Source organism: Oculina patagonica, chromosome 6 (assembly GCF_052425735.1).
Source record: "Oculina patagonica isolate OP01 chromosome 6, crgOcupat, whole genome shotgun sequence".
NCBI lineage: Eukaryota > Metazoa > Cnidaria > Anthozoa > Scleractinia > Oculinidae > Oculina > Oculina patagonica.
Window position 1 is genome coordinate 8,270,465 of NC_135763.1, and position 12,846 is coordinate 8,283,310.

General features: G+C 40.0%; 1 protein-coding gene across 1 annotated transcript in view; it reads left to right on the top strand.

Moving 5' to 3' along the window:
* The window catches only part of LOC144656437 (E3 ubiquitin-protein ligase listerin-like), a 30,660-nt gene extending 19,322 nt beyond the window's left edge, over positions 1-11,338 (top strand). Inside the window, exons 17-26 of the mRNA XM_078516658.1 lie at positions 416-575; positions 1,290-1,577; positions 2,177-2,558; positions 5,545-5,855; positions 6,516-6,807; positions 7,461-7,710; positions 8,204-8,275; positions 8,470-8,934; positions 9,480-9,762; positions 10,520-11,338. Of these exons, the coding sequence (XP_078372784.1) occupies positions 416-575; positions 1,290-1,577; positions 2,177-2,558; positions 5,545-5,855; positions 6,516-6,807; positions 7,461-7,710; positions 8,204-8,275; positions 8,470-8,934; positions 9,480-9,762; positions 10,520-10,747 (2,731 nt within the window). The 3' untranslated portion in view covers positions 10,748-11,338. The remainder of the gene's footprint in view (positions 1-415; positions 576-1,289; positions 1,578-2,176; positions 2,559-5,544; positions 5,856-6,515; positions 6,808-7,460; positions 7,711-8,203; positions 8,276-8,469; positions 8,935-9,479; positions 9,763-10,519) is intronic.
* Positions 11,339-12,846: the final 1,508 nt, after the last annotated feature.

Sequence of the window (12,846 nt, forward strand, 5' to 3'; positions counted from 1 at the left end):
TCATCGATCACTCATTGATCATCGGCAATAATCAATGACTAATCAACTGATTACCTATCGATTACCTATTGATTACTCATTGATTTCATTGATGTCATCGATGCCATCGATTAGTTATGCCTGGTTGGTAGCGGCGATTGTCAAGTCTCCTATTCTTACTAATCAGTAGAAAAATCATGTGGACAGTCGGTTTTATGTCAGTGTGGTACCATAAAAGATGTGCTGTAAATGTACCTCATCGACATTGCTTTAAATTTCTCAGAGGAAACCTCTGCTTACTGCAAATACGAACAAACATAAGCGCTTATTTACCATCTTTATTTTATTAAAAAGATTCCCCGAGCCTTGGTGGGCGTTATCTGTGTAAATTCTTGTCTGTCGAACCGTATGAACTGCCTTGTTTTGTTCATCATAGAGTGGATAACCTCACCGCCATAGCCGTTCAACTTCTGAAGGATGCGATCCACTTGTCATCTGCTGAGGAACCAGAAGACGAGTCTTTATCAAAGAGAGTGCTTATAGCGTTGACACCAAGTGAACAGCAGTTGAATTTTCTCAGAAACGAGTATTCCACGGTGGGTTTAGCGTGAAAAAAGCATGTTACTGTAACATTACCGACGACCCTCCGAATATAGCGATAAAACTTCACGGTTGTTAGCGTATCCCGAACGTAACGACCCCCGAAAGTAACGAGCTCGAGCGTAACTTGACTTGTTATCAAGAAACAGTGAAAAATTAGACATTATCCGTAAACAAAAACAAGCTGCACCGCACTGATTTCCGGCCGGGTTATTCGACAGCCGATTAACACTACTAACCCAGGATAAAAAGTTGATCGAGGGTTCGATTTCTCTTGTATAAAAATGTTTTTATTGCTTATGTTTTGTGTAAATGAGATTAGTTGATGGCAAAACTGGAAGACAGAAAATATAAAGAGAAAAACCTCACTGAAAGTTAAAAATCTGAAATCAAAATTCACGCCAATCTTGGATTAGTTTAATTGTGCTTTTAGCAACCCGACCCTAATGATTATTTTAGATGAACTAAATTATTCACAAGGCAATAATAACTCTGTTCTAACGTACTATACAGCCAACTCTCTGAGTTGTGTCTTTCTAAAATGTCTCAGATACTTTTGTCTCTTATTGTAGTCTTTGACTTTTTTGGTTGAAGTGGATGAGAAATTGGGTGGTATAGACCTCTTGCAAGCTTCTTATTTCCATATTTCGGTTAGAATAATACGGAATGAGAAACGATCTCTTGAATGGAATGTATTTTCTCCGTTACAGAGTCAGTGGCTGTTGGATCCGCTTTTGGAGAGAGAACTACCAGTCATGTCGGACTGCCAGGATCATCCCGGCGAGTTTGAAAATGCATGGTCCACTCTTACAAACCATCAGAAAATGATCGTGTTTTCGTCGAGTCTTTTCAATACGATCCTCTCAGATTCTAATGAATCGACTCCGAGCTTGAACCGTAAAGTCATAACAAGAGATTGCTTGGTCCGACTGTGGCTGGAGACAAGTTGGGTTCGACATTGGTGCACCTGTGTTTTGGGATGTAGTGACACTACAGAGGTAATAAATATTCGCTCGGTTCCTAAAATTTCATTCGTTTTTACGAACCTTGTCTGTCATCATCAAACTTATCAGAATATTCAAGGTTTTTAGCTGTTTCACGTTTGTTTGGGAGTAGAACTCCCGAAAACTTGACATATAGCGCCTTTGTTTTCTCAGAGGATTGTTAAAACAAATCTCTGCTTTTGTTCAAAGCAAAAAGATCTTTTAAATTTGGATACATTCAAGTAGTATTCTAGCAAACTCATAAGGGTTGAAACGTGTAACGCGCGTTCACAGCGTTTGAATATTCAGTTTTGCCAAGTACCATATTTGAAAGCACGAATTTGAACGTGAATGCTTTATACACGACGTAATGACACACGCAACAACATTTTCGGTTTTGCGGTGAGTTACTTGAATTCCAACCTAAGCGCCGTAAATTTTTTCTCTTGATTTTCCAAGTATGGTACTTAGTGGAAGCGAATGTGCAAACGCTTTGTACAATACGAATCATAGGGAGTTCCCGGAGTTGCACGTTTCAACCCTTATGGGTTTCTGATTCTAGTCAATAAAAGATTCCATTTCATACTTTGATTTTTATTTTACTTTTTATATAGGAATTTGCAACGTATAGCAACATTAGCGACCATACCGTCTCCAATCTTTTGGTGAAACTCCGAGAAGCTAGTAATCATCTCCTGGAGCATATCAAGAAGGAACAGTGGAGCGAAGCTCTTGTCGCAGATGCATTCACTCGTTCACGAACTGAAGGCTTCCTGTGGTGTCTTGTGCTTGGAGGCGTCTTACAAGACTTGCAGCAGCTGGGCGTGCCGTACGAAACCGCTTTTCTTTTGGCTGAGGTTCAATCTTTAGGGTGTCTAGAAGAAAAGGAATGTCAGGCTCTTAATACTTTGATATCTCATGTGGACGGTATTTACGAGCTGAAAGTCATTTCTGAGCAGTATACTGGATTGTTACGCCAAGAGAACGACGAAGGTGGTAAGTGATCAACAGCTTAGTTCTTCTTACGTAATCAATATTTTTCAAGTACGCAGGTGGTGATCGCCAGTTAAGACCAGTTGATCTGAGATCACGCTATGAACAAGAAGCTTGACAAGCTTAAAACCGGGCAGTAAAAGTTTGACCACTTGTTTTAGCTTGAAAGGCAAGGCACACTATAGCAAAAACTATGAGAAAAGCAGTAACTTGAGTAACACACAAGTCCGAGGTTTGCGTGAGTCATGCAGTTTGCGTGAGCTATAGTAGTGTGCCAAAACTTCTCTGGTTACCTCATCTCTTGCTTAAATCCGCATGCTTGGACAAATTGCTGCTAAGGCTTGCAAACATTTATTGAGTTCAGCCTTGATGATGATAGTGCACTCGTGTACTCAAGATATTAGGGTTTTCATTTCTCCACTCACTATATTCCCCCCCTCCTGCCCCACCGTTCGCTATCTTAGCATGCAGTAATTCGATTCAGTGTGGTAACATGTCAGTCATTAAGGTGGCTCGACCCAGTTTTTTTCTAGCGATACCTAACAACTTTGAAACCCTGATACTTAAAGGGATTGATGTCAATGACAAAACTACTACATCACATGTATTACACATAGACTGAACTTCAATATGATATATTTTTTTGGGCGATCATAATGAATATCACGTGGCAATGACGTCACACAGGGTTTTGCTCTGAATCGATTTTTAGGCGGTAACCGCATTTTCTCTCGAGATCCTCCACGCTACGTATACCTTGGGTGTTTGCCTTCATCTCAGTGGAGTTTCATCGAAATCTACAAGAGGAATTTTGAAATATCTTGGAATTTCTTTTTAGATGGTATAATTTATGCATAAAATAAAGTCAAGACTTCATATAAAGAAATTTGCTTCTTTTTTATGTTTAATGAGAGGATTTAGCCCCCATTCCTTTTAGAAATGTCCCATATACTACATCCAAACCTTTAGAAGAAAGTAGACTTGCGCGATTTAGAAATATATGAAATTATCTAAATCGGAGTAGAGCTCAATGTTTAGCTCTATTTACCATTTTTACGGCTACTTTTGCAAAAAAGCGATTATTTCAAAAACCCGTCGATGAATTTTTTCCAAAATTTTTCAGGGTGAAAAATAATCAGTACACCACACAATCCCTAAATTTCATGCTCATTGAAAATGTCTAAGGTTGTCTAAACTAAACGCAAAATTGAGTAAACATTGAAACGATGTCGAAGTTTGAGATAATTTTGTGCTCTGGGATTTCCTTTTCTTTCGAGTTAAGCACAACATCGAATTCTTGTGCACCACGCGTGAAATGACTACGCTTGGCTACCTTCCGAAAGCTTTCCGAAATCTTTCCGAAATATGGAACAATGGAAAAGAAATTGTCACGCATTAGCTTTTCTTGTTGGGTCGACGTCTTGGCTGAGATAAAAGTTAAAAATGCCAAGAACAAGAACTGTAAAACACAAAAAGGCCGCAGTACTGAGTGCTACGATAAAGAGAATTAAACATCAAAAAGGAGAAAGTGTAAACAAGCATCATTAAATCTTTCACCTGTGCGATGTAGTCCCAAGATAACAGCCACTTTTCGACTTACACTGACCAGCGTTGCGCGAAACATGTGTACCCAGTCCAAAGCTTTATTTTATGTGTGGTTGAAAGCGTACTGGAAGAGTTTAAGATTAGGTTTTTTTCTCGTATTGAAGTGCTGCCACTTCTTTTAGTTGAACTTAGAAATGCAACAAGTAAACTATCTTTTCTAATAAATACTGGACGCCAGATTCTGCTTGCTTATAATACGTTTTACTCCACTTTTTTAAAAATGACTGAGGAGGCATAAAAAAATAACCGGCTTTGAGTTTGGTGTTGTGTGACTGCTTTCTTAAGTTGAAAATGTATTCAATCATGCATTATTGTTTACTTGAACTCGATGAGAATATTACCATATTCCGAGCCATTTCGGAAAGCTTTCGGAGGGCAGCCAAGCGTGGTCATTACACGCGTGGTGCACATGAATTCGATGTTGTGTTTAAATCGAAACAATAGGAAATCCCAGAGCACAAAATTATTCAAAACTTCGACATCGCTTCAATGTTTACTCAATTTTGCTTTTAGTTTAGACAACCTTAGACATTTTCAATGAGCATGAAATTTAGGGATTGTGTGGTGTACTGATTATTTTTCACCCTGAAAAATTTTGGAAAAAATTCATCGACAGGTTTTTGAAATAATCGTTTTTTTGCAAAAGTAGCCGTAAAAAGGGTAAATAAAGCTAAACATTGAGCTGTACTCCGATTTAGATTATTTCATATATTTCGAAATCGCGCAAGTCTACTTTCTTCTAAAGGTTTAGATGTAGTATATGGGACATTTCTAAAAGGAATGGGGGCTAAATCCTCTCATTAACCATAAAAAAGAAGCAAACTTCTTTATATGAAGTCTTGACTTTATTTTACGCATAAATTATACCATCTAAAAAGAAATTCCAAGATATTTCAAAATTCCTCTTGTAGATTTCGATGAAACTCCACTGAGATGAAGGCAAACACCCAAGGTATACGTAGCGTGGAGGATCTCGAGAGAAAATGCGGTAACCGCCTAAAAATCGATTCAGAGCAAAACCCTGTGTGACATCATTGCCACGTGATATTCATTATGATCGCCCAAAAAATTATATCATATTGAAGTTCAGTCTATGTGTAATACATGTGATGTAGTAGTTTTGTCATTGACATCAATCCCTTTAAGTATCAGGGTTTCAAAGTTGTTAGGTATCGCTAGAAAAAAACTGGGTCGAGCCACCTTAAATAACCAGACTAACAAGGACTCTCATATTAGTTAATTTCCATTTTCTGTAGAGGGAGCGCACTGACATTTATTTATTTTTTCTTATCTGTTAATTGTATTTTTGTAGTGCCTTTGTTGTAAATAAAGTATTCATAAATGCAAAAAAAAAAAAAAAAGGACTCTCATGCTATTTATCCAGGCGTTGCCCGCGTGTTGGCTGTTATTGATGGCTCTCTTCACCAGTGGTTCAAACAAACCAAAGGCGTCGAGGAAGCCCTGCTCGAGTACCAGCTAACACTAACAGAAATTCTGGACGAGCTGGTGGAGTGGAATAAGACACACGACAACCTTTTGCTCATAAACAGCCCATTGGATGACGCCTCTATGAGCGTGTTGAGTCTAAACTTGTCGCTTATGAGGACCCTTGAAATGGCTGTTCTTCAATGTCCTGACAAGATGAACAGCAAACACTGGGATTTTGTACTGTGTAGTTTGGCAGGTTGGCTACAGGTAATTACTGCAAACCAATTTGTTAGTTCAACTTTTTTTCGTCATCTTGGCTGGAGAGTTTGTTTTACTGAATTAACCTTTCACTCGCGGGGTCAAATCTTATCATCCGTAAATGCTGTTATTTTTGGATAAAACCACATCGAGTGACTTATCAAGTGAAAACCACTAAGCAGTACATTCATGTGGTACTCTAACTTTTAAGTCTCGTGGTGAAACCCTAGTGTGTGACCATTCAAGTGAAAGCTATTGAGCAGTACTTTCATGAAGTACTGTTTATTATGCTGCACAAGGTGGTTCTAACTTTAAAGTCTGTTGATGAAACGCTAGTGTGTGGCCATTCAAATGAAAGCTGTTGAGCAGTACTTTCATGTGTTTCAGTTTCAGGCGGTTCTAATTTCTAGATCTGTATTCCTAACCATTCAGATAAAAGCTAATAAATAATACTTTCACATGGTTCTGTTTGTTGTACTGTACATGGTGGTTGTAGCTTTTGAGTCTAGAGTGGACTTTTCAAGTGATGCTACTGATCAGTGCTTTCATGTGGTACTTTTTTATACTCCACAAGGCTGCCCATTTGGCTATCAACAATTAGATTCCACTATTAGTTGAAATGGGTCAGTTGTGATTTTACTTAACTGTACATTTCTTGTCTTTCAACAGACCTGCCAGGAGAATCGCTCAATGCTAACAACTTCATTGAAATGCGTTGCTCTCTGTTGCCAAGTTTGTTCACTCTTTTGCATCGTAGCTCGGTTCTTTCATGAGAATGCTTCAAAACTCTCCAAGATCAGCGACAGTGAACTCACCAGTGAAGCATCACATGAAGTAGAGAGCGGATCTATAGCGACCGCTGACACTGGAGAGTTTCCTCCAAATCTGTTCGCTGAATGGCAGGAGTTCTTCAGTGGAACTCTGTTCAATGCTGTATTACAGTTGTTCATGTTCCATGCAGGTAAGAGTGGAGTGAGGAGATTGGTCTGGGGGGGGGGAGGGAGCGTTGTAAAATGTAAATGTTTTTTATAGTATGTTTATAGTTCATATTAATATATACTTTATTGTTACTTATTTTCGCGGGAACTTAATTTTGCGACAAATGGAACAGGCATATTTCGCGGGACTTAAATTTCGCGATTTGGCCAAAAAAAAACGTTTAAAGGAACTAAATTTCGCGAAAATTGTCAAAATACTGGTCTGCATTAACAAACAGTGAGTCTCAAAATTGGCACAAAGTTTAATTTTCCACAGCAATAGTTTCCAATAACACCAAACAAAACCATATAACAAAACGAAACTTAAAATGCAGTTTTGGACAAAGTAGAGCTGGTTTGACGACTGTACCAAGATAATTATGTCAGTAATCTAAACTGACGGCAACGTTGATTTATCAATATAAAGAATTATATAGAAGGGTATTAAAGTTCGCGTCGTTGTTTTTCACGAGAGCCTTTTTTCGAGGGTCTTAATCGCGATTTTTTAAAATCGGAAATCGCGAAAATTAAGTCTCGCAAAAATAGGTAACAAAGGCATATGTTTGCGACGTTACGTTGGAAGAGTGTTTACTAATGTTCCGAGGTTTTGATCAATATTCTCTCCTCTTGTTTTCAGCTCAGTGTCAAAGCTCCCATTTTGAAGCCTCGCTTTGGTCGAACCGTATCAGTGAGTCTCTTGGTAAGGCTGTGATCCATACTCCAACGGCTCTCTTAAAGGAGCATAAGTTCGATGGGCTACCACAGGCTACCGCTAATGAATCCTCAAATATGCCCCAGTGGATAGGTGACCTCTTGGAGCACTGCTTACCTTTTCTAAAATGCAGTCTGCACGGTCTTCAGTTTGCTGCCTACCATCTGCTTTCCAAGTAAGTTAAGAACTGTCTGTCATCTGCAGTCTCTCCAAGCAAACCCGAGAGAACCTCGCTTTCCCAAATATTTTTTCCTTTTTTTTTCAACCTTTGGGCAAGAAATTAACTTTCTTGGCGCAATACAGCCTGCAATTTTCCTGCGATTACGTTTTCGTAAAGTGTGCTCTAATCTTAGGAACTGGGAGAGCCACGTGGCTCATCGTTCGGGCCTTAATAAACTCCGTCTTCTGAAGCTCAAAGCGCCTAGAAGTATCTCTACCCCCACCCGGATGGAATACTAGTGCATTGCAGTTAACCGCCGCCACCCCCCCCCCCCCCCCCAGCGGCTTTGCATTGCGTATTTGTACAACTGGTTGAAGGGAAAGGCACTGTACAGTGTCAAGTGGCTCGCTCCAAACAACAGTGCAAGACCCCTGCCAAGACTCTAATCCGGACCAACGCACTGTAGCCATGAAACCATTGATTTTTTTGACAACCTGTCTTTTTGCAGAGTAATGGCGGAGGTCACTTTGTTGGATGATAAGGAGCCTGAGTCCGAAGAAGGAGACGACGAGCCAGTCAAGTATGTTGTTTGGTTAAAACTGTCTTTTCCATTGAAACTACAAACTATTTCAAGATCTCTAATTGGGCTAGGAATATGTTACGGTAGGAGAGCGGTTTATTATTTTACTGCAAGAGCCGATAATTTGGAGTTTCCATATCCCATACTAATGGTATGAGAGTATAACCATCTGTTGTTTACTGTTGTTTACTCAGGTCCCCACCCACCCCACTGATAGCGTTGATAAATGCCGCGTGCGCACACATGGCCGAGATGATGAATGAAGCGCAAGTCCCCTTTGGAGAGCATCTAGACATGACCAGCGACACGGAGGCGCAGAACGTCAGCCTTGCTCTCATGTTAGCCTGGAAACTTCTGCTTCAGTTTTTTAGAAGCTTGCGTCAAGAAAGGCGGGTTGAATACGCCAAGTATATCAGGCAAAATAAGATGGTGGGCAGTCTTCTCGGAGTGTTGTTTCGACTGATTCCACTCAAAGCAGCAGCATCGGTGGCGGCAATGGTAGCAGATGACTTTGAGCCAGAGATCGGACGTTTTGCTGGTCAGCGTACTATTCAGCAGTTAGCATGCGGGGTGTTCTATTCCTTGTCACAGTGGATGCCGGCCATTGTTAGGCAGTGGTGGAATGGGTTGGATAAGCGCCAGTCTGCTATTGTGGACAAGTAAGAGGATTAGGTTTGGTCTTATAAAATGCACTGTAGAGAAGAAACCCTTATACTGTTGAAACGAATTGCTATTTTAATAGGCAAAAAACTGTTGATAATATTGTCGGACACCTGATTTTTTTTTATATAAACTGCGAAAGCACGTAAGTGTTGGAAAAATAGATACAGGTGGCCGTTTTTATTCTGAAGATGCATTATACATCAAAACGAACTTGGGCGTGTTTTTAGTTCATATGGTTACGCGCCTCAGTATAAAGACGAGCCCCGGCAGGGTTGTCCTTCTCTTAGTATTTATAGAACGGCCAATATCAGCGATTTATGGGGGTTAAATTTTCTACGCGTCGTTATTTCGGATTAAACTTTGAAAGGGGCAACTGTGCGATGTCATAAAATTAAAAATGGCCGCGCGCGGCAAATTTACAGCCAAATAAAAATGGCAGTTGTCTCGTCAACGCCAACTCGCATCTGTCAATATTTTAAAAAAAAACTGTTCCCGGTAATTAGTTTTTCCTCTAAAGCCTTCCTTTTCCGTCTTGCATCAGATTTACGACTTCCAGTATCACGCCTCAGCTGTGCCAACGAGAAATGCAACTGGTTCAAAGCTCGTCAATCCGGTTTGACAACATGCAAGTCAAGACTCGACCCAGTGCCCGAGAGGTGGCCGCGGTGTACACGGTTGACGAAATCTCAATGGAACTGGTGGTGAAATTGGCGCCAAACCACCCGCTGGGCGTGGTCTCAGTGGAGAGCGGCAAGAAGATTGGCGTGACGGCCGCCCAGTGGAGGAGCTGGATGCTTCAGATGACCACATTCCTCACACATCAGGTTTGAATCAACCCTTTATCTGTTCAGTTGCTGATTAAAAACAATGCGTTTTTCAATAAGCGAGAGGAAAACTACGCCGAGTAGAAACTGAAAAATGCGATTCAAAGCAGCCGGAATTGTTGTTTTTTTGCAAAAATGCGAATTCCAGTAGAAGCCCTTCTTGTGACCACTCTTGCAAGTGACCAGCTCTCCTCAGCAACTGCCCTTTTTCAATGACATTTGTTTACCCTCGGTGACTGATTAAGCACAAGTGCTAATGGGGTCGTGCATTCAAACATTAGAAACAAGTATTACACATTAAACAACAACGTTAAAAATCCCAACTGGCAGGAGGCATACCAATTTGCCGAGGAGTTGAACTCGGGTCTTCCGTGGAACAACTCCGGGCAGTGGTCAGAACGGGACTTGAACCCGGGACCTCCGGATTTCATGTCCGGCGCCCTAACCACTTGGCTTCGCTGCCTCGTCCAGGCCAGTTTATTTTCTTATTAAAACTCCCTCTGGGATTCACGAACTGGGTTTGTTGTTGTCGGTGGTGTTGTTGTTGTTGTTGCTGTTGCTGTTGTTGTTATTGTTGTCGTTTTTGTCTGCCAAGCCGTGAAAGACTGTTAACAATCAGTCAGAGTTGCTGCTTTCGCGTAGTTATTGAAGGTGATAGGTTGTTCTGTTATTGGAAGAACTCGTTCAGGCTTAGCATTCCGTCAACAGAAGCTTTCCCTTCTCCATTAAACACCATTTTCATATGTCTTTTTTGTAGAATGGAAGTATAATGGATGGCCTCATTCTATGGAAGCGAAACGTTGACAAGCGTTTTGAGGGCGTAGAGGACTGCATGATCTGTTTCTCTGTGATTCACGGCAGTAACTACTCTCTGCCTAAATTGAGCTGCAAGACTTGCAAGAAGAAATTCCACTCAGCCTGTCTGTACAAATGGTTCAGCACCAGCAATAATGCTACCTGTCCTCTGTGCCGAAATCTCTTTTAACCCTAAGTGATCAAAATCGTATTCCTCCTCAGAATTTCTATTTATTTTCAAGCAGATAGGTGACGAGAGTTATGAAGTTTATCAGCAAGGGGCCATTGTCTTGATCTGACAGCAAATTCTTAGAACTGAGCTTAGAACAAATATATGAAAATCAGTAATAGGAATTTCTTTGTTAACAGCAGAGATTAAGGGGCTACGTCACGGGGAATTTATGGATTTTTGGTCTAAACTGTTCTGAAATTAGTGTTAAGCCACTTAATTCGTGAAAACATCATCTTTTAACATCTATTTTTTTTTTGAAGACGCGCGGAAACAACTTGAAAAGTTAAGCCGTATCTTTTTCAAGCTGTAATCCTAGCCATCCGCAGCCAATGACGCTTGTTAACAGTTTTAGTGCTATAATATGGCAATTGTCAATAAAAATAAACCATTAAAGGTTTCCTACGATACAGATATGTATTAAGTGCAGACAATCAAATTGAACGGCGTTAACATCTTCGTAAAAATATAATGCGTGTCTCCGACAAATGTAATGAAAAGAAGATTGATGCTTATAGAAAACTGTGAAATGCTCTAACATGATAGGAAATGTTGACACGGGGCGATTTTAAGGGAGGGGGTGGATTGGGTGCTAGCCCCCCCCCCCCCCCTGCCTATATTCAATTCGGCCTTTTTAAATTGCAACATTCGGGGAGGTGGGACATGCCCTAGAAATCTTATATATAAATTTGGTAGCCCATTGGTATATCAGTCACTCTCACCCCCTCCCCTCCCCCGCCCATGGAGTGTTCTTGATCCGCCAGCTCTTTTTTAAAAGAAAATAATTGTAACTCAATAATATATATTTATGTAGGAATTTTAATTTACATTACCGAGGCATCAAAGAAGCGATGTCGCAATATTACCGTATATCATATTCCATTTAGCATAAACAATAAGAATTAACGGCTCTAGTGTGGTTAGTACTGGCTTTACTGCAAAATTCAAATTGCAGTCCATCATAGACTGAAGTGTATTTTTACTAACATTAAGAATATGCTTTGATAAAATTCTGTAAGGTCGGGGACATGGTGTTTTGGTTGGAAAAGGTAGGCTAATAACGAGAGGTGAAAATAAATGTAAAATTCCTTAAATGAAATGAATTTTATTGTTGTATTGTTGTTAACTGAAAATCACAGTACCGCATCGTTGTATGTTCTCATTAATCAGGGCGCCTGTTTCGGTGCACGTGCTTTTAAAGAGGTAAAAGTCCAGTTCGGCCCTAACATTTCTCTGCTTTTAACATTTCTCTACACTTCAGTGGTACTTTCAATCTCGACTTCATACGTTCATTATGCGTTAAATAAACACCCCAGTTTAGCAAACCACTGCAGCAAACCTATACCTACCGACCAACGCGGCTTAACTAAAGCACCTACAACGAGGAAATTCAGTCAGAAGTTTTGCAATGTCGTACTTCATGATTCTCACTGAGCGCATAGCTAGAGCTACGTTTTGCAAACCACGCGTTTATCGGTAAGTCTCACTTATCTAAAAAGCAAATTCTTCCTGAAAGAATTTCAATTTTTTTATAAATAAAGAATTCGAAAGTTGCACTAGCTCAAAAACGGACAGTGCATCTCATATTATCACTGCGTACGTGACCTAATCAGTATTGCTCAGCTCTCGCGAAGTGAGAAGAAGCGTTCGCCATGGCGTGTTTCCGGACTAGTTTTGATTTAAAAGCTGCTGCTTTCGAGGAAAACGACTTAGTCTACGTTCACTGCGTTTCAAAGGAGAATTTCAGTGTCACATTGAAGGGATTTACCTGTGTTTCGCTAGTATACAGAGAAATACAACAACAACAACAACAACAATTTATTGAGGTATTTCCATAAAAATACATAGCATTACCTACTTACACTTAAGAAATTACAAAGATAACATAGTATCAGAAATAAAACAAAAATGCGATTTTATCATTTGGAAAATAAAGTTTTATGTCTAAAAAGACATTGCTTGGAAAACAAAAGCAGCAGTTGATCGACAAACAGCAGGATCAATGCTGTTACAAAGAAATAAAGATTTTGCATTAATATCAAACTCGTTAAAAATACTAT